This window comes from Phalaenopsis equestris, unplaced genomic scaffold (assembly GCF_001263595.1).
Source record: "Phalaenopsis equestris unplaced genomic scaffold, ASM126359v1 Scaffold210247, whole genome shotgun sequence".
Taxonomy (NCBI): Eukaryota; Viridiplantae; Streptophyta; class Magnoliopsida; order Asparagales; family Orchidaceae; genus Phalaenopsis; species Phalaenopsis equestris.
The window spans coordinates 209,548-234,430 of record NW_018229347.1 but is presented as its reverse complement, the minus strand read 5'-3'; the positions used below and the strand labels follow the sequence as shown (position 1 = coordinate 234,430).

General features: G+C 34.3%; 1 protein-coding gene across 4 annotated transcripts in view; it reads right to left on the bottom strand.

The window, feature by feature from the left end:
* LOC110036734 (probable tRNA N6-adenosine threonylcarbamoyltransferase, mitochondrial) overlaps positions 1-24,195 on the bottom strand; it is a 52,687-nt gene extending 28,492 nt beyond the window's left edge. For 3 of the 4 annotated variants that reach the window (XR_002295258.1, XM_020741252.1, XM_020741251.1), the window contains exons 1-8: positions 23,839-24,195; positions 23,648-23,692; positions 20,277-20,351; positions 20,087-20,183; positions 19,459-19,549; positions 18,992-19,041; positions 560-750; positions 133-218 (exon numbers count right to left, since the gene is read on the bottom strand). Coding sequence is in view for 3 of the 4 variants with exons in the window: in XM_020741252.1 (XP_020596911.1) it covers positions 133-218; positions 560-750; positions 18,992-19,041; positions 19,459-19,549; positions 20,087-20,183; positions 20,277-20,351; positions 23,648-23,692; positions 23,839-24,192 (989 nt within the window). In the remaining variant the exon portion in view is untranslated. The remainder of the gene's footprint in view (positions 1-132; positions 219-559; positions 751-18,991; positions 19,042-19,458; positions 19,550-20,086; positions 20,184-20,276; positions 20,352-23,647; positions 23,693-23,838) is intronic. The other variant, XM_020741253.1, reaches the window with a different exon arrangement.
* Between the last annotated feature and the right edge of the window lie 688 nt (positions 24,196-24,883).

The window sequence follows — 24,883 nt, the reverse complement described above, 5'->3', positions numbered from 1 at the left end:
CACTTGCTCGATCAAAAAAGAACAACAGTGTTAGCGTGCTATCTGATACTCCAAAATATATTGCCTAAGAGATGCACATTTCAAGAAAATCGCTAAAACCCATATTAAGAAACGTTTGAATGAATAACTTACACATTTCTAGATTCAATAGCCAATCTGACCTGAGTTTTTAGGCCAGCATATGAAAAATTGCAATCCTTATACTGCCTCATTGGAATCTAGAAAGTTTAAGAAAAAAAGGCATCTTCAATTCACTGGCAAATGCAAGCAGTTAAGAATAGGAGGATATACATACAGGCCACTCAATTCTTATGTATTTACATATCTAGCACCTAAACTTTACTTTTTTACATTGTTGCCACCTTACCTATGCATGAAAAGGTGTATTTCACATTTTTAAGGTGAACATAGTGGTATTTTTTATGTGATATGAGAGATTAGGGTGGCATAAATGTAAAAAGCAAAGTTTAGATGTTAGAAATGTAAATATCACATCTTTGAATTTTAAGGATTGGGTTATATGTATGTAAATTCAATCAATTTCAGCAGAAAAACATACTTTGAATTTTAAGGAATTTGAATCACCATCACGAGCAAGTTCTTCAAGTGCCGGGCCACCACCTTTACTCATATCAAGGCCAAGCCATCTTGCTGTTTTATCATATGCCTCTCCAATAGCATCATCTATTGTTGTCCCAAGTTGCACATAATGTCCAACATCACGAGCCAGGATGAGGAGATTGTGGCCTCCTAAGTAGATAAAAGATGTCTAAATTGCAAATACTGTTTAAAAAAATCATGTAACTAGATGTGATAATTCCAAACAAATCGTGCTAAAATGAAACTTACACTTCAATTTACATCAATAAAATAAGACAAACAGAACCACAGTGTGAGAATAATCAACAATCAATAGTTAACAAGATTCACAAATGCAAAATCAATCACTCTACATTAATAATAGCATGAAATAATTACTTCCTCAAGGTTAAATAGATGTTAAGGCTTTGTTTGGGGAACTATTGCTTTAGAGGTACTTTTCAAAGACCTAGCAGACCATAATTTTAATCTATCTGGGAAATACATAACGAAATCTCACACAAAAAATGCAATTTCTCTATGGCTTCCCAACCATGAAGAATAGACTTACGAAGGCAGTCACCCAACGCTACTAGAAAAGCACAGCTTAATTTATTACAGCATAGCACAATACTGCATTTCCAAATGATGCCTGAACATATTTGGACTTGTTCGTACTCATTTATTTATTTTTTTAATATAATATTGACAATAAAAATCTTGTGAAGTTCTTGACATAATTTTTCAAGGAGATACCAATTGGAATGTGTATTAATTATTTTTAGTTTCCTAAATAAATTTGATAGCAATCCATCAATTTCATGATTGAAGCAGTATTAGTCAACCCTCAACTAGCATCAAACTCCTTTTTTCTAGAATGCAAAGTGACATGTACTGCAAATATGATTATATATGTTATATTTTAATCTACTTTTATGTTAATTTTATAATTTTGGAAGGTGTTTGTAATGTCTTTTGCAGGATTCAAGGAAGAAGATTCATCAAAGCTGAAGAACCAAAGAACAAGCTATTTTGAGGAGCGTCTAAGCGCCGAAGTGGAGCGCTATGGTGCGAAGGAGATCGAATTTAGTCCCAAATACAGAGAAAGCGGAAAGTAAGCACCGCGAAGGCAACGCTTGGGCTCCACAGTCTAAATTGAACATATTTTGTATTTTCAAAAGAAAAGATTGTATGCAAATAACAATCAAAATAAACCAAGAAATGTAAATTTTTATTCCATAATGAATAGTCCACTGACATAGTCGAAATGAAAGTAGACAACTGGCTAAATTCAAACATAAATGATAACAAAAAACTACCGCCCATACCCCAAAAAGGAAAATACAATAGATAAAAAAATAATACCAAGACAAGAAATCTAAAACTGAAAAGTCTGCTCCAGTTGAGACGGTCCTACTAACAGTAGAATGAAACTTGCTATGCAAAATATCAAAGGGTAAGATTGACAAAGAAATTCAGTAAATAATAGCTAATTATTAAGGCATAAACAACTAGGTAAATGGGGCATACAATATGAACAAAAAATAAGGATGATTACTATGTGTATATAAAACATCAAAGGGTAAGAAGAGTGTGGTAAACATCAAATATGTTTGTTTATCATAAGAAAACAAAAAATATTTTCTAATCAAGCTTCTTATTATTCAGTTTTTCATTTATTATTTATATAATCGTGTTTAACAAACTCCTAAAATCAAAAGTCAATACTAACTTAAGGAAACCCAACAATTTTCTGTAGAGTTGTCATTCTATGGGCCCGATGATCCAGCTAGCTAATATCCAAAACGCATACAATCACACAAAATCATACCATATTTTCCAAGTTATAATAAGTAAAAATATGATATTTAATGCAGGTTTATGATATGACAGATGCAATTTCATATAAGTGCAAGGAAAAAAAATATCATAATTACAGAATTAACTCAATTATGCAAGAATATTACATCAATAATAGAAGATAGTGATTTCAACATGAGAAAAAATTGAGGCTTAAAAAAAAAGTAATAAGGTCATGAATGACAATCCTAATAAATAGTTATAACCTTACGAATAATAAGGATTAACATACATAACTAGGAACTGTACATTCATCCTCTAATAAAAAGTAGTTACTTACCTCGAGGAGGCAAACACGATAATTCTACAAATTTGACGAATCGGCTATCAATCCTGCACCAATTAAAAAGTAAGATAAAATAATTATAAAATTAAACTTATTTATTTATGAAATCAGATACAACCAAATCGACCTTTAATTATTATCATTATTATTATCATTAAATTATTATTATTATATTTATGAAGTAAAAAGTTATAAACATTAACCAAGAAAACATAATTAAAATATTATCTTGTTTTTGTTTTTGATAGGAAAGAAAAAATTTTTATTTCTAAATAAAATTTTAGGGGATTTACATACATAACACCTATCCCTAATAATAACAACATTAAAACTTCACTAAATTCTATAGGTTTTTAAATTTGATTTTTCCTCCGTTTGCCTTAAATCCAAGATTCAGTGAATCCCATTGGAGGACAGATCTACAGGATCCATAGAAGCTATGCGCGTGAAGGTTACCTTCCTCGATGGTTTTGGGTAGGAGCGGGCGGAAGGAGGATGACACCACGCTCTTGTTGTTGTTTGCTCCTCCTGTGACAACACTATGAGGGTTTTGAGCATGGGAGCAGAAGGAAGGGGGAGGGTTTTGAGCATGGGAGCAGAAGGAAGGGGGAGCTAGGTGATGGCTTCGAGCAAAATCCAGAGACAAGAAGTAGGGAGGCTGTTTTGGTTCCTTAAATAGCCGAAAGGGAGGTGCCGTCTAAAAGAAAAAAAAAAGAAGGCGGGGGATAGTAGGAAGAAGAAAAGGAAGGAGTCGCAATGTCCAAACCGAGAAGGCAGCGAAAAAGGAAAAAAGGCTTTGTTCTCTTGATAGCAGGAGAAACAGGGAGGAAGAAAAAGGTTAAGCTTCGGTGATACATACTACCCTCCATAAAAGTATTTAGTCCCCAAATTTATACTTAAGCTCTAAAACAGCTGCGGATACTTTGCGCTCATCTTTTCTTCAATCTCCAAAGTTGCTTCTCGTTATGACTGGTTCTTTCAAAACACTCTGCCAAAAGGAATTAATCGGGGGTGAAGCTGTTAAACAACACGTTCCAATATATGATCTGATATTTCTTCATAACTCAAGTCTCATTGAATCACCAATGGCTCATACCGAATAAATGAGTCATCATGCACATAACGTCGGAGTGGAGAAACATGGAAGACATTGTGTACTTTTGCAAGTCTCAGGAAGAGCCAAATGGTATGAAACTCTACCGACTTTCTCGATCACCTCGAAATGACCAATGAAATGAGACTGAAGCTTTCCAGTCTAGCCAAATTACGTAACTCCACACATAGGTGAAACCTTCAAAAAAATATGATCTTTAACATTAAGTTTAATCTCTCTGAGCTTTGGGTCGAAGTACTTTTGATGAATTCTAGGTCGCACGTTGTCGATCTAGAATATGATGAAGTTTCTCGGTAGCTTGATCTACTAGTTGAGGTTCAAATATTATGTCATGTCGATACTAGCTAGGAAGTTGTTATTATAAGCAAACTTTACTAATAGAATATAGTCTTCCCAGCTACCTCTAAAATCCAAAATGCAAGCTCTCAATAAATCTTCTAAGATTTGAATGGTACACTCTGACTGTCCATCTATTTGAAGATGAAAAACAGTAATGAAGTTCAATCTTGTGTCCAAAGTTACTTGCACTTTCTTCCATAGCCTGGAAGTAAATCTTTTCTCTATCTGATGCAATGACGGTTGGAATTCCATGCAGTCGAACAATATTATCTATGTAGAGCTTGGCCAATTTATTCACTGAATAAGTTTGCTTGATTGGTAAAACATGAGCTAACTTATTCTATCAATAACAACCTAAATAACATCATTGTAATAACCAAAAAAAATCAAAAATAAAAAAATAAATAGTAATATTAATAATCGAATAGAAAAAAGCTAAGCACCTCTTCAATTTCGACTTAAGTCGTATGCCCTCTTCGAACATATCGACAAAGAGAGGGCAAGTGAGAGGGAATACAGAAGATCAAGAGAATGCAAACTAAGAATAATATGAAAGATATGCATGATAATTATAATGATTAGAGTACAACAAACTAAGAATGCATATTAGTAAAAACATTAAAATATCTCAGAATAATGTATATTATGAAGAATAAAATAACTTATATATAAATGTTTGTATGTGCACGTCCAAAGGAGGAGTTTACTCATAATGGTACAGGTAGGGGACGTCAGTATACCCGCACACATAGAGGTTTTTTCTACCACCCCAGAACAATTGTGATTGTTAGATCACTAATCAAATGTGCAGAAGGGAGAATATAGGCCAGAGGCAAGTAGACGGAGCATATCTCTCCAGATAATTGTGATGTTTAGATCGCTAACCATTGCACCGACAGAAGAATATCGGTCAGGGCAGATTAGAGTTTTTCCATCCCAGACAATTGTGATGTTTAGATTGTGAATCGTTGTGCCGACGAGATAATATCAGCCAGGGAAGTGTTTATTTTTACGGTGATACTCAAATAGATAGATACGTATGTAAAAAGTATAAAACAAAAACAACGTTAAAATAAAAATATATAAAAATTTAGAATATTTTTATTGAGTAAAGATCATTGATATATACATTAACATATTATAAGATTTCTTATAAAAATATAAAAGAGCAGTATAGTAAAAAATTTCTAATAGAGATATAAAAGACTAGCATGCATTTAAGTTTTTTTTCCTTGGATTGTTGTATTTTAGAAGTGTGTGTGCTCCTAGGTTATCTTTAGAAAACTCACTATGTTGTTTTGACATTTTTTAAGTTTTAAGCTGATAAATAAGATGAATAGAATAGAAATAAATATTTACAGGAGATAACAGTAACTCTTTCTTGAATATTTGAATATTAATCTTACTGATAGAAATAGAATAACAAAGAATTGATTTCCACCGTCTAACCATCTGTTCGTATTTTGGTTAATTTCAAACCTTAGACCAGTTGTGACAATCATGACCTTGCTTTGATCTTGACAAGCTAATCAAGAAGTCCATAAAAATCTCCTCTCATTTCCACTCTGGAATGAGGAGTTGCAATAGACCACCGAATTTCTGGTGTCCGACCTTAACCATCTGACAGGTAAAGCATTTAACTACGAACTCAGCTATGATGGTTGTCATACCCGACCGCCAAAAAAACTTCTAAAGATCTAGATACATCCTAGTACTTCCCGGATGAGCATAATATGTGCATGCATTGAAGATAAATATAAGCCTCAACCCGACAACCATATTATGAATCGTGGGGTTTCGAATGCATTGAAAATAAATATGGAAGGGAATGCTAGCTTAGATCACCAAGTGGATTGTAGGCGACGGAAGTTCTCTCTCCATCGTCTATAATGCTTGGCTAGGAAACAACCAGCTGACCAAATGGCCCACATTCATTAATTGTGAATTGCTTGATGGAAAAATGTTGGCTGAATTAAGAACTGGAGGGGAGTGAAATGAAGATGTACTTCAACAATGCTTTCGTTACGAGCTTAGACATAAAATTCACGAAATTCAATGCAACACTAATAACGGGAATGATAAAATTAAGTTGTTATTGTGGAAAGTCGGGAGAACTATTACTTTACTAGCGTGTATGGGCCAATTTCGGTGAATATTAAGACCATTTTAAATGGTTACGGAAATTGAGAATATAGCCCCGTGAAAACTTCTAGTGAAGATTAGCATGTGATGCAATACATGCCAATACCTGGTTGGCTAGTAGGGGAAGGGGGATAATTGAAATTACCCTTGGGGCTGTAATAAACCTAAAGATAGATCATTCCAATTGCAAAGTGGTGTTGGCAGTTTGACTGCTCTCCAGACATGGGGTTTTGATATTCAAGTGCGACACCACTGGGATGATACCCTTTGTTCCCTTGCCTCTGCTGATGAAGCGAATCTTGCGCTTAGTCGTATATATTGCAATACTATTTATCAATGTTGGCGGGCTAGGAACAATAAAAAACATGGTAAGCCTTTTAGCATTTATGTTATCATTGTGTCCACTGTTTCGGAAGCCCTCTCTCATTATTACCTCTACCTGATTCGGGAGCAACGGGACATTGTCCAGCATCAGAGGTTGTCTCAAAACTCCGCACCCTCCCCCCTCCTAGTTTGCTAATAAAGGTAAATGTGGATGTCGCTCTTCTCCCCTCCAGTGCGGCTTGTCTTGGCATGGTTATTCAAGACGAGGTGGGAAACTGCCTCATAGGCGAGAAGAAATGAGAACATCGGGACAACTCAAGAATGGAGTTGGAGTTGATGCTTGCTATCAAACATTGGATCCAACTTTGCATGTTTGTAGCCCACCTGATTATCATCGAAGGGGATAACATAAATGTTATTGATTTTCTCCAAAAAAAACATGGATTGAAGGATTTGGAGTAAACAAAATAAAAATAGCTCGGACATAGATTACTTATTCGCATTCGGGCAGAGGATTTTCCACTTTACTCTCCATTTTTGTAACAATGTGGCCAAAATTTGTGCTCAGAAAGCCTTGCATGATAGTTTTTTGCATTTTGATGTGAATAGTTTACATGACATTTTTTCTTTTATAGAAAATGATAGATTGCATACTTGTAATACTCAAGTGGTATAGCTTTGGACTTTTTTGTTCCTTTTGATTAATGCAAAATACACACCCTTCACCGATGAGCAGAATATGAAGTACAAAGTGCCTCGCAGAGTACCTCTGTTAAAGTCCTTCTTGATCTAGAACAAAGACGATCTTGAAATCTCAAAGTGTCATCCTGATTAATACTAAACTCGAGCTTTAATCCATTCTTTGTTTGCTCTCTAAGCAATAGTAAGTCATTATCTATCGTCTGAGCTGCACAAACATAGTCCATAAGTTTAGGTTAAACTGACAGTTGATACATGCTAGAAGAAGCTCTTGTCAGTACTATCTCGAGCTGGAGTCGCTCCATCTCCTGTGTTAACTCGTGCTCTTGAGTAATCATCCAAGCAGCATAAGTAGAAGATTTTCTGCTTAAAGCATATGCAACCACAATCGCCTTACCAGGGTGATATTGAATCTCTAAATCGTAGCCCTTTATCAACTCGAGCCATCGTCTTTGTATTAAGCTCAACTTCTTCTGGATGAAAATGTACTTCAAGCTCTTATGATCGATGAAGAACTTAAAACAAATGCCATAAAGGTAGTGCCTCTAAATCTTTAGGGTAAAAATAACTGCAGTTAACTCCAAGTCATGGATGAGATAATTTCTTTCATGCACTTAAGTTGTTTAAAAGCATAAGCTACAACTTTGTCATGCTGCATTAGAACACATCACAATCCCAATCCTTGATGTGAAAAATCACTGTAGATATAAAATTCATATGTGCCAGAGGGAATGATGAGAATTAGAACTATTACCAGATAATTATTGAGTTTCTGGAAACTCTGCTCACAAGCACCGGACCATTCAAACTTAATGATCTTTTGAGTCAACCTTGGTAGGGGTGCAGCAATGCAGAAAAACCTTTAACGAATTTCCGATAATATCCAACTAATCCAAGGAAACTACGAATATCGGTGACAATACTTGGCCTCGGCCAATTCATTATTGTCTTATTATTTGCAGGATCTATAGAAATTTCAGCTTCACTGGTAATATGTCCCAAAAAAGCCACTCGAAGCAAAAAAATTACATTTAGAGAATTTGACATAAAGTTTTCTCTCTCGAAGAATATTCAATATTGCTATGAGATGTTAGGTGTACTCCTCTTCATCCTTGGAGTAGACCAAAAAATCGTCGATGAAGGCATTGACAAATCAATCCAAGTAAGGTTTGAAAACTCTTCGTCAAATCCATAAAAGCAATAGGGGCATTAGACAAACCAAATGGTCACAATAGAAATTCATAGTGCCCATATCGAGATCTAAAAGTAGTCTTTGAAACATCTTCATTCTTGATCTTCAACTAGCCAGATTGGAGATTGAACTTGGAAAATACAGAAGAACCTTAAAATTGGTTGAACATAACATCTATATGAGGCAGTGGGTATTTATTCTTCACGGTCACCTTATTCAACTCTCTGTAGTTGATGTACAATTTCATGCTTCCTTTTTCTTCTTCACAAAAAAAACTGGTGCTCCCTACGGTGAAACACGGGGTCAGATGAATTTGTTATCAAGCAATTCCTGAAACTGGATCTTCAGCTCCTGGAGTTCTACAGTGGCCATCCGAGAAGGTGATTTAGAAATTGGAGTGGTCCCCAAAAGTAGATCTATGGTGAACTCGATCTCACGATCTGGTGGTAAGCCAAGTAAGTCGTCAGGAAATACCTCAGCAAATTCTTGAACCACTAAGACATTATCTAAACTACCACTAGATTTCTCGGAATTTATCACATGAGCTAGATAGCCAACACATCTATGGGAGATCAAATTATAAACCTTAATTGTCAAAATTAGACAAGAAATAGCTCTTCTAATACCCTTGAAACAAAAGAGAACTGAGCCAGATATGCAAAAATTCACCCCTCTTACGACAATCTATAACTGTATGATATGTAGATAGTCAGTCTATACCCAAGATTACTTCAAACTTAGCTAGTGGGAATACTATGAGAATAACAAGATATGCATGTCATTGATGACAATGTCACAATCACAAACACACTTGAGTAGTAATCAAGGGAGCAAGATGATAGGGTGGTTGATAGATTTGAGATTGTAATGAAGAAATTAATGCAATAGATGCAAATTTATTTGATATGAATAAATACCCTTACCAGTTGCTTTAAAACAAGGACAATGCCTGCCATCACATTAGGAGCTTCATAAGTTTCTTCCTGTGTCATAACAAATGCTAGCAGTGGAATCGTCTGTATGGGTTGATATAGAGCTTGAGATCATTGAGGGTGGTATTGCATCATTGAAGGGTATTGATATGTCAGTGGCGGTTGTTGCGGTTATCGGTACTATCGATACTGTGCTGCACGAGGACGAAAACTGATACGGTTGAGACACCACCAATTGTCGCAGCTATTGTTGAGGCTGAAATAATTCTGCTTTGCTTGACCCTTTCCGCGATGCTTCTAAAATTGTCCTCTATTTGACTTATGTCATTTATTCTTGTGATGAAACTTATAATTATTTTCTTGTGTTTGTCACTTGCGGTTGACCTTAAACTTTGAGGGGACAATCCTTAGTTTTATTGTTGGTATTATAACAATTGAAGCATTTGCCGACAACCAAGTTACAAGTCCCAAAATGTCATTACCCGCAATGAGCACATCGAGGATTTGTTTTTGACTTTTGTGCCTGGTGATTTTGATGTTACCGCATTTAAGAACTTCCATTAGCTTGTGTATTTGAATTCTTCCGCTTTCCAACAAGTTTTTTCCTCACAGGCATTGATCTTGATCTCCACATGAATAGTTTGATCCACCAGTTCTCTACAAGTTATACACTTGACAGCCGATAGGCACCTCCAAATGTCTTCTCACAAGCCAACAAGTAGGTGATAGATCTTTTGATGTTCATGTTGATTAATCGAAGGGATGAAAAGAATAATCCTGGCAAATTGTGTCTGTTACTCTCGAATGGTCTTCATTCCTCGCTCCAGTTTGTTTAAGTAATCATGAGCTTGGTCAGATCTGCTATAGGGAAATATTGCTCCAGGAACAGTCTCTTGAAATTCACACTGGAAACTATTGTCTAATCCAACCATGTTTCGTCGGTGACTCTCCCACCAATCATCAACTTCTTCGTGCAACTAGAGCATTGTAATATCCAACTTACAATCATCAAGGCACTTTATTCCTCGAAGCCTCTTCTCGATATCATGGAGCCGTGCATCAGACTCGATCGGGTCTACCATGCTATTGAAGATAGGAGGGTGCGCCTTCAGAAACAAATCCATCACTCGATCCATGGTATTCCTATTGGTCATCGCCATTGGTTGATTAGGTTGCGCCCCCCCGGTGGCCACAGGTGGTATTGGTTGAGTGGCATGTGGTGTTGGTTGTGTTGGTTGAATAGCTTAGGCCGCTTGTGCAATTTGAGCTACAAAACTAACTTGTAGTGCTTGAATAACATTCTAGGTCACCACCTCCACGAGAGTTGTCATGATGAGATTCGGTGCTCCAGCAGTCTTTGTGGTTTAAGCATGATCAACACCACGACGATTAGGGGAGCAAAGATGCCTAAGAACATGCACATCGTTTATGGTAGCTCTCTAGACTCCTTTTTCATTAGCGGTTGCAACGCATCTTCTTTCTAAATCATTCTAAATAATTGAAAGATATACGAAATCAAAATTGATTGAGTGCCGACTAACAAGAATAACATATCCTCTACCCAATTATAAGAAGACAGAGGATGTGGAATGCGAAGACAAGGAATATGGGATACAAAGATAAAGGATATTGAATACAAATATAAGGAAAATATAATACAAAACATAGACTCTGATACCCCTGTCACACACCGGGTTCGAACGGCGACACACCCCGACAACGCAGGGCATGATAAAATGATTTGAAATTTTTTTTGTATTTTCAAAAGGAAGACTATGTAAATAACAACAGGAATAAACCAAGAAATGTAAACGTTTTATTCCATAATGGGAATCCAAACTGAAATGATAATAAAAAAGTACCTATACCCAAAAAAGAAAATACAATAGTTAAGAAAATAATATTAAGACAGAAAATTTATAATTAAAAAGTTTGTTCTAAGTAAGACGATCGTACTAGCGGCTGAATAGAACATGTAATGCAAAATATCAAGGAGTGAGATTCACAAACAAAGTAAATAACAGTTAATTATTAAACCATAAATGACAAAATAAATGGGGCATGCAAATGAACAACAAATAGAGACGATTACTACATGTATATATAACATCATAGGGCAACAAGAGAGTGGTAAATATAAAATATGCTTACTTATCATAAGAAAACATATAATCATTTCCAATCAGGTTTCTTATTTATATTTTTTTATTTATTATTAATAGTCAGTTTTAACAGATACCATAAAATCGAGAAGGTCAATACCAATGCAAAGAAATCCGACAATTTTCTGTAGAGTTGTCCATATTTAGATTCGTTTGTCAGGAAGGCCAATATTCAAATGAGTTTTATCAACCTACATATCATCACACACAAGCATACTATATTTTTCACAAATATAATAGGTAAGAAATGTGATATTTAATGCAAATTTGTGATATGCAGATGCAATTTCATACAAGTAAAATGCAAGGAAAAGGAAATTTCATAATTACAGTATTAACTCTATTATGCATGAATTTTGTAGTAATAGAGTAAGACAGTTAGTGATTTCATCATGAATTAAAATTGAGGCCAATCAAAAAATAAGTAATAAGGTCATGACTCACAATACTACTAAATAGCAATTACTTTATAAATAACAAGAATTAACTTTGATAACTAGGAAAGATACGTTTATGCTCTAATAAAAAAACAGTTAATTATCTCAAAGCTGTAAATGCGATAATTTTACGAATTTGACGGTTTGACTATCGATCGTAAACCAATTAGAAAATAAAATAAAATAATTATGAAATTAAACATATTTATTTACGAAATTAAATGCGACCAAATTGATCTTTTATTATTATTATCATTATTATTATTATTATTATTATTATTATTATTATTATTATTATTATTATTATTATTACATTTCTAAAGTAAGAAGTTATAAACATTAACCTAGCAAACATAATTAAAATAATATCTTACTTTGGTTTTAATAAGGAAGAAAATTTTTTATTTTTAAATAAAATCTTGAGGGATTTACATGCATAACACCTATTCCTAATAATAACAACATTAAAATTTCATAAATCCTATAGGTTTTTAAATTTGAATTTTCCTTTGTTCGTCTTAAATCCAAGATTCAGTGAATCCCATTGGAAGACAGATTTATGGGATCCAGAAAAGCGATTCTCGTGAGGGTTAACTTCTTCGATGGTTTCGGGTTCAAGCAGGCAGAAGGAGGAAGACGCCACGATCCCGTCATTACCTGCTCCAACTGCGACGACACTGCGAGGGTTTCTGGCACGAGAGTCGGAGGATGATGGAGCTAAGTGATGGCTTCGAGCGAAACCATGAGACAAAGAGAAGGGAGGCAGGGCTCAGTCCCATAAATAGTCGAAGGGGTGGTATCAAGCGAAAAAATAAAAAAAAGGAAAGTGGGGGAGAGTAGGAAGAAGAAAAGAAATGAGTTGCAAGGTACAAATCGAGAATGCCGCTGACAAGAAAAGATGGATTTGTTCGCGTGATAACAGGAGAAATAGGTGCTTACGGACTATGCATTAGATACAAGTGCCTACGCACCCAAAGTCCTAGAATCGTGAACTGAGCAGCTAAAAAGTAGGCACCACGATAGTAGCGCCACTGCTCTGATGGTCTTGCTGTTTGCAAGCGCCGATTCATAATCTAAAGCATTTAAGCCTCATCGGCCGAAGAAAAGAGGCATTCAACATGCACAAGATTGAGGAGAAAATGTCATGACAAGAAGATTCAAGTGCAAGTGAGTGAGGAGAGAAGTGATTGTGAGCCTTTTTGAGTTGGTATGTTTGTAATTTCAACATTTCAATTAGGAAAGGAGAGATTAGTTTTAATCTTCTTAGAGTATTTAATCTGGTTCTATCCTTTCAAACTTCTATCTGTGATATTTATTATCAATAAAATGAATTTGTTGTTGTTCTCAAACATGTTCAGTGAGTAGAATTTATATTTTTCTTTGAATTGGTGATGTAGGAATGTAAATTTTGAATTTTTCTTATGTGAAATTACTGAATTTCGTATAAAGTGGTGTTTTAACCTTATATTCTTCTTTTACATTCAACCTAACCAGTTGGATAGTTAAAATACTAGGTTAAGCCACATTAACTTAGAAAATTAGGAATATTATGAGATATTAAGATGGTGTTTTAACCTTCTATTCTTCATTTACATTCAATCTCCTTTACTTACCTAGACATGTATGATTATCGAATCTTCTTAGATGCACATGAGAGGATAAGGAGAAGAATTAGTCTCGATTGTCATCTATTATTTAAATTACCATATCAAACTTATATTCCCGTAAAACTAATTCAGGGGAGTAATTTACTAGCAACAGAAACTTCGTTAAAATCCTAACATTGTTACCTTAAGTTTGTTTCATTTTAAAAATTAGAATTAGCGACTTTTCAAAAACATCTAAATTTTGTACCTTCATACTAGATTCAAAACTTAGGCTAGAAATTTTCACCTTGGAAATTTGCTCATTCTTCGTGAGATCGATACATGAACTCTATTTTGTATACAACTAGAATTACACATATTTGTGTGATTCGCCAGTGCTTAACAACATTTAGTCCATATCACTAACTGATGAATCACAAAGTGCGTGGCTCAAACCCATAACTTTAGAAATACAACAATCTTCTTTAACTGAACCATGGTTCTTACAATCCTCGAAACTCCTTAAAAACCATTTTTTCATTCCCTATTAGTCTATGCTTTCACTGAATTCACCCACCCACCAATATTGCAATACATTAGAAAAACATGAGATTAAATATAACTGGTGCTAACTTTACATCTAGCATCAAGATTCAGTTGCAACTTCTATTTTGTTTCAGGATTTGATTTCACCTAAAGCTACAATATATTCACCCCTCCTTCTGTGAAAGCTATATTTAACCTTGTGTTACTTTTTTCATCTAAGGTCAAGCTTTTCTTCATGAATCTTGTTCCAAATGAAAACACTAGATCCTAAACCACCAACACAATAAATGTTTACCTTTCAGTTTATGACAAAGAAAGTCATTGGAACACTATAAAGGGCCCTTTTTGAACAAAATGTAATGCATTCCATGACTGAAAATAGGAAAGCAAATGATTAAAACACTTCGCATTCTTTATCATAATCTTCAATCAATCTAAGGGTTGTTTGGGGTAGTTGAGGCTTATTAAAATATAGCGGTAAAGCTGCTAAAGAATAATCAGATGTTCAATAAGCTATGGTGGTTACAACAAAATTTTTTATTTTTTATTTTGAAAAAGTCAGATCGTAACTAGAAAGCTACCATCGCACTTATCTAGAACCAGTGAGAAAACACAGATTTCAACAGCAACTTTTTGAAAAAAATGTCAAAACGCAATTCACCCAAATAAATAAAACTGTGGAGAGGTGTCGCACCGCCGCATCAAAGGGAACCTAGATCTCACTCTTGCTAATAAAGAGCAGTATCAAGGCAAGCTTAAAGTTACCCAACTAAATTTTTTTTCGCACAACTGTTTATGCACTTAGTGAGTTAATTGGTAATTCTCACTTTCAGGGTGAAATTAGTGTCATAGGATCTAGATGGCCTTCAAACAAAAGACTTTAAGGTGTTTAATGGCGTTATTTTCATTGATGAGATATCTTTTTACATCTCCAAATCACCCTCTAGTTATTTTATTACATTTGAAGAATAATGAAGAAACTATATTATCTTATTTCTCACTTTTTAGACTACAATCTTTTCCCTTATTATATGGGAGACGACTAGAGAAAACATAATTAAAAATATTACAACTTACCAAAAAATAAAATAAACACAAAAAAATACATATAACATAGTAAGAAAAAAAAAGAGAATAAAGCTGAAATAGAAAACTCCCAGAATTCGATACTCCCCTTAAAGTTGGGTCATAGATGTTGTAAAGACCCAGCTTGATATTCAAATTAGTGAAGCTGCATGTAAGCAAAGATTTAGTGAAGACATCAGCAACTTGAACATGAGTTGGAATGCAGATTTAAGCAAATAATGCCACCATTGACTTTTTCAATGATAAAATTTATAACAATCTCAATGTGTTTGGTCATATCATGATGCATAGAATTCTTTGTAATACTAATGGTGGTTTCACTGTCACAAAACATCTTTATGAGATCGATTTTGTGGAGTATATCAACTCATTTAGTAACCTTTGGACCTCCATTCCTTCATAAATTCCCATAGCAAATGCTTGGTACTTTTATAATGCACTACTTCTAGAGACCACTGTATGCTTCTTATTCCTCCATGTGACAAGATTTTTCCATACATAAGAACAATACCTATATGTGAATTTTTTTTCCTTGAGTTCTCATGCCCAATTAGCTTTAATGTAAACCTCTACCTCCTGATTGTCTGATTTCTCACCCAATAACCCTCTATCAAGAATCTTATTAAGAAATCTCTATACTATACAGACTATCTCCAAATGTTCCTCATTTAAAATATTTATATGTTGACTCACAATGTTGAAAAAATAAATGATGTCAGGTCTAATGAATGACAAGTAGATAAGCTTTCTCACCAATCTTTAGATTTATATTTTTCCATTGGTGTCCTTTCTCCTCCAGAATGTAACATTTTGTTGTAATCCATAAATAGTCTCAACATGTTTACACCCCATAATTTGTCTCTTTTAGTAGGCCTATGATGTACTTTCTTTGGGATATCACAATACCCTTCTTGGACCTGGCCACTTCTATGCTCATAAAATATGTCAAAGCTCCTAGATCCTTAAATGCTTGTGCATTATTAACATTTTTGTGTTAAAATCTTATATTTAGAATTTTTAATTTCATGATTAATTTTAAAATTGATTGAAATGTTTTATTTTTAATCATTAGCGAGCTAATGAGTTTTTATAGAGCAAAGCATGCGTTTAACTTTATCGTAAAAAATGATAAGTATTCTTAATTATTTCAATTTTTCTTTCATTTGTCACACTATTAAATTCAATTAGTCCACATTCTCAACTCATTTACAAGTAAAAGCACAAAAAATTATGACATCCTCTCAACATCGTCCTCATTTAGGGGACTGCATTGAGCTGTCTGAACTGCCCAACTGTCTACAAGATGCACTGGTCAATGTTGTGAGATACTGCAACCATAGAGGAGTTTTTTAACCTACTGATCTATAAGACACATACAGGTCTTCAATTATCCTATAGAAAAATGACATAAGCATAAATTTTCTGATCTGGTTGGAATAACCCTAACAAGTATTTAAAGTTTCCATGGGTTTATACTTTTTCTTGTAAGACAATGACGATGGCTGCAAAATGAGATCGACGGCGGGTCAATGAATTACCACACGATTCTTCCTTCTCTCTGCCTCTTGGTCTCTTTATAGCTCTTATTGTTATTATATATAAATATATATATAGAGATTCTCAGCTTGGGATTGCATGTCAGGCAGAGTAAAATAGGGAGTGAACAGGAATAGGGTGTAGGTTTTTGCTTTATATTGTGCAACTAAGCTTGCAAATGGGGAAGGGCGCAGTGATCCATGTGAATAAGAAAGGGAAAGTAGCAAAGTAAGATTTGTTGCGAGTTAATTCACCAAATAAGGTAGGAGAAGGTGGCTTGATCTAGGGCAGAAAAAAGGCAAGTGCGTTCAACTGAAGTTCACAAGGCAGGGAGGCTCAAGCGGGCTTCTGAATAACACAAACACTAGGTGATATTGCAAGAGGGCTACGATTTCTCTTTTGGCAAATGGAACAAAGAAGTAGGGAGTTGCGATTACTACTTTTGTGGAGGTTTCCACGGGGAAGAGTTTACAGGATTTGGATCATATCTGAGCAGAAAAAGTGGGAGTTTTGAGAGGACTTTATACACAACGAACCTCTAGGTGCCTTCCTATTAGCCCTAGCACAATTGAGGCAAAGAAAAAAAGGGAGCGTAAATGAAGGGAAGACACGATTTTGAGGGATGGTGGAGTGGTTAGATTCTGTTGTTCAAATAGAAATGAGCAACGGAAACCTTCATCGGCAGAGATTCTGTCGTCGCCTTTCCGACTAGCCTTAACTGTGACAATATCACGAGAATCATGATCGCAACAGGGAAGAATGAGCTTTGACTATAGTAGGTAAGGTAAACGAGCAGGACAGTTTGTCTCTATCGGGTTTTTTGTTGTAGCCGAGAGGTCCCACTATCCAGAAGGGTGTCAAATTCGTTTGTAATAGGAAAGAAGGTACGGGAGCATCATAATTGGGTGAAATTGGCAGGAGTATGTAGAAATTCTAAACTTAATTACTTATTTTCCCCAATTTTTATTTTATTTTAAGGGACAACACGAATGAGAACATAAAGGTCTTCCAAGAAAAAAGAAAAGAAGCGAAGGCTATATGGTTTAACAACTTTCTGTAGCCTACTTAAAGATTTACAGATTCAAGGGTGAAAAGTTAGAATCATCAAAGAAAACATGAGAAATAATCCAATGGACCTGTTTATCAGATATGTTTAAATACTCTTTTTCACTAAATTGTTATAAGTGATTTGTATACGTTTCATAACTTGTAATCTCTTCTTGTATCTTTTTCTTTTCCTGTTTTAATGAGGACTTTGTCCCAACTTTTTCAACAACAATGGTTATAATATAAACATAATATATTGCAAATATTCATTTTATGGCAACCCATTATTCCTGCATGAGATCAGCATGTAAGACCTTACTGAGTAAAGATTGTAGAAATTTCTAACGAGTAAAGTTGATTATCAATACATCAATTAGCTTCCATCTTCAAAACAAACTTTTTCTCTAACCCCTCAACTATGTGAGCAGAACCAAGAAAATTAGAAAGAGGCCCTCTAGCAACCATAAGAGAAAAGGAAACAAAATGGTAAAATAGGAGATGCAAAAATTTAAATTACTCATGCCAAGTTATACTGCATATGTTAAGAGAAAAGGATAATTCTATAGTTGGCGTAGCTTGACCCGATAAATGGAAATTAAATAAAATACAGAGGAGCATTGACTGCCGTCCCCCCAACTACAGCTATAAAAAACGCTATAAGTTCAACGACAAAAGAACCCATTTCCAAATCATTACCTTTTAGTTTAATTTACTGAATAGGCTTCACATATATTCAATAAAAGGCGCAAGTTGCAAGGAAATTGCATAAACATGATTTGCAGTTGAGAAGCCTATAAATATAACAGAAGACTAGCCAAGTAAACAGATAAGCAATAGAGGCCTCATAAAAACTAGTATAACCTCAGATAAGTAGATGAAATAGAACATAAATATTATTTATGTATGCAGATAAAACCAAATGCATGCATATACAGAATTGTTACATAAAATATGACACCAATATATCATAACCAACCATACAATACAATAGTCAAACAATTTGTAGCAACATCATAAAAAGTACAAAATATTTATGCAAAAAATAAATTATTTGTACTCTATCACGCAATTCAAACATGGAAATTTAAGCTCATTTGTGTAACATGGCAGTAGAGTTATCGTACCGGAAATTAGAAGAGCTAAGAATGGAAATTGCAGGTCTCTATCTACCAATCTGAATAAATAAAAGTTAGAATAAGTAAACTAAACATATATAGCATAAATGGTATTCAAATCACCAAAATAGTCCATGACGCTGAATAGAACTTGCGAACATTTTTCTTCAACAAGAGAGTTGCATGAGCAATATAATCCTTGATGATCTTTAATAATTATTAAAGGTAAATAATTTTTATCCATGTTTAACTGAAATCATTTCAAGCAGTATAAGATGCGCATGGACACTTTAAGCAGATGAGAAGTTGCTTATTTGGTTCTACGCAAGCATCATGGTAAAAAGCAGGAGACAAAATGTAAAGGTAAATTCTAGTGATCAAAAAGTGCAAATCAGGGTGCCAAGTAATGTAACTAATCAAATAACACAACAAGTTGTGTGAATAAAGGACACTGATTTTAGTAGATTTTTTCAAACCTAGCAACTAGAGCATGAGCTTCCATATGATGAACTCCGACGATAGGCAAATTGAACCTTCCGGCAACTCTGCGAGCCTTAGTAACACCGACTATATCAAGGTATAAGGAAAATTATTAACCAATAAATACAAGTTGTTAATTAAAAATAAAGGATAGCAAAATGTGGATACTCCACAGTTTTGATACATGAAAACTTCGAAGTTCTTCATTATTCCAAAACACTTCAATGTTCTGAAGACTTAGGAAGTTAAGGTTTAAAAGACATGCATCCAAACAAAAAAAAAATTGGACATCAAGATATAGTTGTACAAAAAATTCAGTTACCCAACAAAAACTTGCTTCACAAAATAGAACAACTTACAATTATATGACAGATGATATCAACCAAAATTCCTTAGCTTACTAAAGCACCAAGATAAGATGATCTTTGAAGTTGAAGTGTATTTAGCAATAGCATGCTAATGCATGTTCTTTAGTTTATTGAATTCTCTTGTAACTTCGCTTTCAATAAAATGTTGGCATTAAAACCATTAATATCTTTCTAGTGGGTAACATACCACAAAATTTTGGCATATACAAGAAAAAAACTTATTATTGAAAGGCATTCAAAATTCTCAGATGATCACCACGCAAACAAAGACTTAGACCAGGCCCAATAGTAACAGCGACACCGGTGAGATCTTTCTCTGTCAATTTTGAAGATTGTAGGGTCTTTTGAACAACCTACAGAAAACAGGATGACAAGTCATTGAGACAAAAAATCAAAGATGCGTTGAAAAGAAAAATAAATGTCATTTGAATTAAGAAAAATGAAACCTCATCAATAACAAGTGAGTGTGCTTCTTCGGCCATTTTGGGAGACACACCTCCATAACGGGAAAGAAGATCTTCCTGTTGAACATTGTGCTCTTAGTAGGTTTGATAAAAATTGGCATGACAACAAAGCAATTACTTTTCCTTTCCACATAACTATAGACTAATTAATCAAAATTAGGAGTGTAAATGAACCAAGCCGGCCCGTCAACGAGCTCAAAAGCTGAGCTTATCGAGCCATGAGCTCAAACTTGAGCTAGTTATTAAACGACCTCGAGCTCGTCTCGTCTCGACTCATTGGCTCATGAGTTGGTTCGATTAGTCAATTATTAATAATTTCGATACATTTTCCAGCGAGTATTCAATGCATACTTCTATTCCTCCAACCACCAATATCTTTTCTAGTTATCTACCGTAAAAATTATATTTTTAATTCGAGCTCGCGAGCCAACTGCTATCTTTACAAGTCAAGCTCGAGCTCACCATTCGAACTCGAGCTTACAATTTCGTAAACAATTCGAGCTCGATAAGAGCATGGCTCGAGCTCACGCTTGACTCGTTTACACCCCTAATCCAAATACATTTAGAAAAGAAAATTCTCATTTTTTTTTCTTTCAACACTAAATATAAACCAACCATTTAAAAAGCAGTTACCATTGAAAAGTATAAACTAAAATGTGGAAGTGATTCACTCATGTCCACTAAATAACCTTATGATGACTTGCCGCGGTAGGAAAACTTCTATATGCATAATTAAAAGTTGAGAAATGTTGTTACACTTGCCCCCTCCCCCCAAACAAAAATAAATCGCATATTTAAAACTCGATTAACTTTTAATTAGGTAGACTAATTAAAATACTCTGCAAGAAAGAAAAGCATGGCACTCTTCCCATTTTGACCCCCGATAATTCTAGGCCTAGCAATACTCAATAGTCCCTCTTCTTAGATTAGTTTCTCTTTTGTTATCTGAAAACTTCTATTATTATTATTTTTTAACTTTTCAATTATCGGGACTCCTGAATTTTAGATAAGCAACGAAATAATATGATAATTGACAGCAATAATAGGCAACAATAAGTGGTGCAATGACAAAGCAACGCTAGCAAACTAGTGGAAGGATAGGAGAACGGAGGGCTAATAACTTCGTAGTGGCTAGAATACACTATAGTGGGCTATTATACCTAAACCCAACTTTAAAATGCTACAGTGTATCTGACAAAGGAGATGGAAAAAGAATTTGATTGGAAGGAAATCCTATGCCTTATTGATAGATCATTTTGCAAGAAACCAAGCCTTTAAAGAAGTAAAATATAAAAACAATATATACTTATTCCTAATCAAATTCCATAGAGAAAGGACATCAATCTATAATCAACTAACTCAAAAAATTCAAATGAATGATAATTCCTGTAATAATTATAAAAAATCTAAATTTAAATCAAATAAAAGTTCATCTAAAATAAGTATAAAATTTTAAATTCATACTTATCTTGATGCAAGTTAAAATTAGATCCAAAAATCCATATTCTAGAGCCTTGATCACCTCTAATGATCCAATATTAAGGATCTTATCGTGCCTATAATAGTTGATGACGTTTTCTACTTTAATGGTGTGATATTAGAATCATCACTATCAATCCTTTTTATAGAGCAATCAAACTATTAAAATTTCAACAACATGATCAAATCACGATCATAAGAGCGTCTAATTGATCAACAAGCTAATTTCATACCCAAATCAATGTTATAACCATAACTCTAACATTATACAATTCTTTATTATAACATTCTTATACTTATCAAGGTCAATTTTATTATCAACCATTTTACTATTAAACACTAAAAATCATTAATGATAACTACACTAATCATAGTTTTGTAAAACTTACATTCTCCATAAAACTTGCATTGCATAGTACCCCTAGCTAACCATTATCTTTAACCTATAGGCCATGCCCACATCAATGCACGTATTCTTTTTTGTAACAAATCCAAGGTATTTGATCACTCCTAAAGTCTCCATGAATAAAAATCTTGTTAAATATTCTAAGCAAACTAATCTATTGGGATGGAAATTCATCATGTAAAATAGGGTTATTCGGGGCCTCCTCACCCATATCAACAAGTATATCTTCTAGCCTCAAACAAGTACATCGAGGGAAAATAATTGTCCTTGAAAGCATTTGTCTCCAAGCTACAACGCCCTCCTTAGTGTTATAAATGGTTTATTTTCAATTATAGATATTCTTGTATTCACCAACACCTTAGTCTCTTCACCACACCTATAATTGGATGGTTTTCTAGCAATGTAGTGATGAATCAATTATCAAGAGAACCAAATCAATTGCATGATTGCTCATGTATCCATCATCCACAAGAGTATGCTATAGTGCAAAACCATCACCAAAATTTTTTAATAACTAAGAAACGCTATAAGTTAGCAAAACATGTACAACACCAATTCAACTTTAGTGCCACCCTATAGCCTGAAAAACTTGAAATATAAAGTAAAGCCCAACTTAAATATTAAAAAAGGTGACAAAAACAGAGGAGACAATTGTTCATTTGTAATGATAATAATTTGGCTTGAAAATCAATTGAGTTATGAGTTCATTCAACTAATTTCAAGTCTAATTATGAGTCATTATCTCAACTTGAGCCTTTTTTGAGTTGATTTTGAGACGTATGTAGATTGCTCAAAATGAGATTTGAGTTCTACAGGATAAAGTAAGACTAGCCATGTTTATTTTGAGTTTGGGTCCACTCCAACTCACTCAAACATGATTTGGTGTCAATCCTACTCACCTGGCAGGTTAAATAAGATACAATGAGATGGGGTGGTAAGAAAATGAAAGCATAAGTGAACAACAATATGATATGAACAATGTTGAATTCTATGTTGCCTTAGATAGAATAGCAAAGTAACTGTTATATTACACTTTTGCAGACAAGATACCATTTTTTTAATTATATGCCAAATTTGTGAAACATATTAGCTAGTTAAGTGTTGAAGAAAAGAAGACGTCAAAGCATTTACACATATAAACCCAATTACATTTACACACATACCAACCAATTCTATGAATTTACATATCTCACACAAACTTTGGTTTTTACATCTATAAAACCAAAATCTTTCATATTACATAAAAAATGCCATTATTTTTAACTTTTAAAAAGTGAAGCACACCATTTCATGCATAGTTAAGATGGCATCTATGTAAAAATTGAAGTTTATGTATTAGATATGTAAATACATAAGAATTTAATGGTATGTATGTATATCTTCCATTAATGGGGGTCATTTGAGTTTCCAGCAATCTCCCTCAAACAAAAAACTCAGTTGAACAGTGATAAAGAAAATGAAAACTTACTTGAGAAGATACAACCTGACCGAGTACTTCCCCATTGCCCGTAACCTTAATAATAATAAGACAAAATAAGAAACAAGCGCAATAGCATAACAGCCGCGAAAAAAAAACCTACTATTTCGACCGCAATAACTCATCAGAAGAAACCAAATCAAATGAAAATGAATGCCACAAAACCATCGAGGATAACTTACAACAGCAGCTGCTGTATCATCGCAGCTCGTCTCAATGCCAAGAACAACCAAATCCTCGCGATCCAGGCTGCGGCTCAAACCCCCGCGTGCAACAGCATTTGAGGAAAAAGAGAGCCGCAGAAGTCTAGATTGGGGATATAAGGAAATGTAGCGAATTTTAAAGGATGGCCGATAGCAACGTATGTAGTTTGCCGAACAAGCAGCTCCTCGCCCTTTCGCGAAGTAAAGACTGGAGAGACGAGCGAAGCTGGAGGTGAGTGACGAAATAAGAGAGCCGGCCATGTAGAGTTGTCGAAGGAAGATGAGATGCTTTGTGGATTGTGGTGTTGTCTTGGTGCGGATGCTCCCGACCATTACTTTTGCAACTAGTGAAAGATTACAATTTACAAAATTAATTGTCATATATATATATATATATATATATATATATCACTAAAAATTGTGAGTGAAGCATGTGTTTTGTGCAAGAAGCACTTTGTCATGGTTGCGTGAAGTGTAGCATAAACTCGTACTGGCAAAATGGAAAATAGTAAATGTGTTTAACTTAGCGGATGAAATTATTTACATAATATAAAAACTACTTGGTGATCCATTGCCTTCGCCCACACAGCTACAATTACGGGTGTGTTTGGGCCAGTTTGTGCATTTCAGGATAAGTCACAGGTCGCGGGGTCCGCGTTTAGTATAAAAACTCAAACGCGGTTCCGAATAAGCTGGTGAAACACGCAAACCAAACGGTACGGCAGCATTTAGATAACGTCGCCCGCACTTTTAAGCTACTGCAAGCGGACCCTACAACTACAACCTCAATTTTTGTTCTTTCAATAGCTCTAAATTTTAAGCATCAACATTTTTTTTCTTTCAATTTATTTTATTATTATTATTATGTTGAAGGATACAATGATTTTATTTGTTAATTTTGGTACATATTTTTGAAGGACTTTTTTTCCTACCTATTTTTTTCATTTATTTTTATTGAGTGGTAAGCAAAGTGATATACTTGAACTGATAATGTGATATTTATTTTTTTATTTTTTATTGCTTA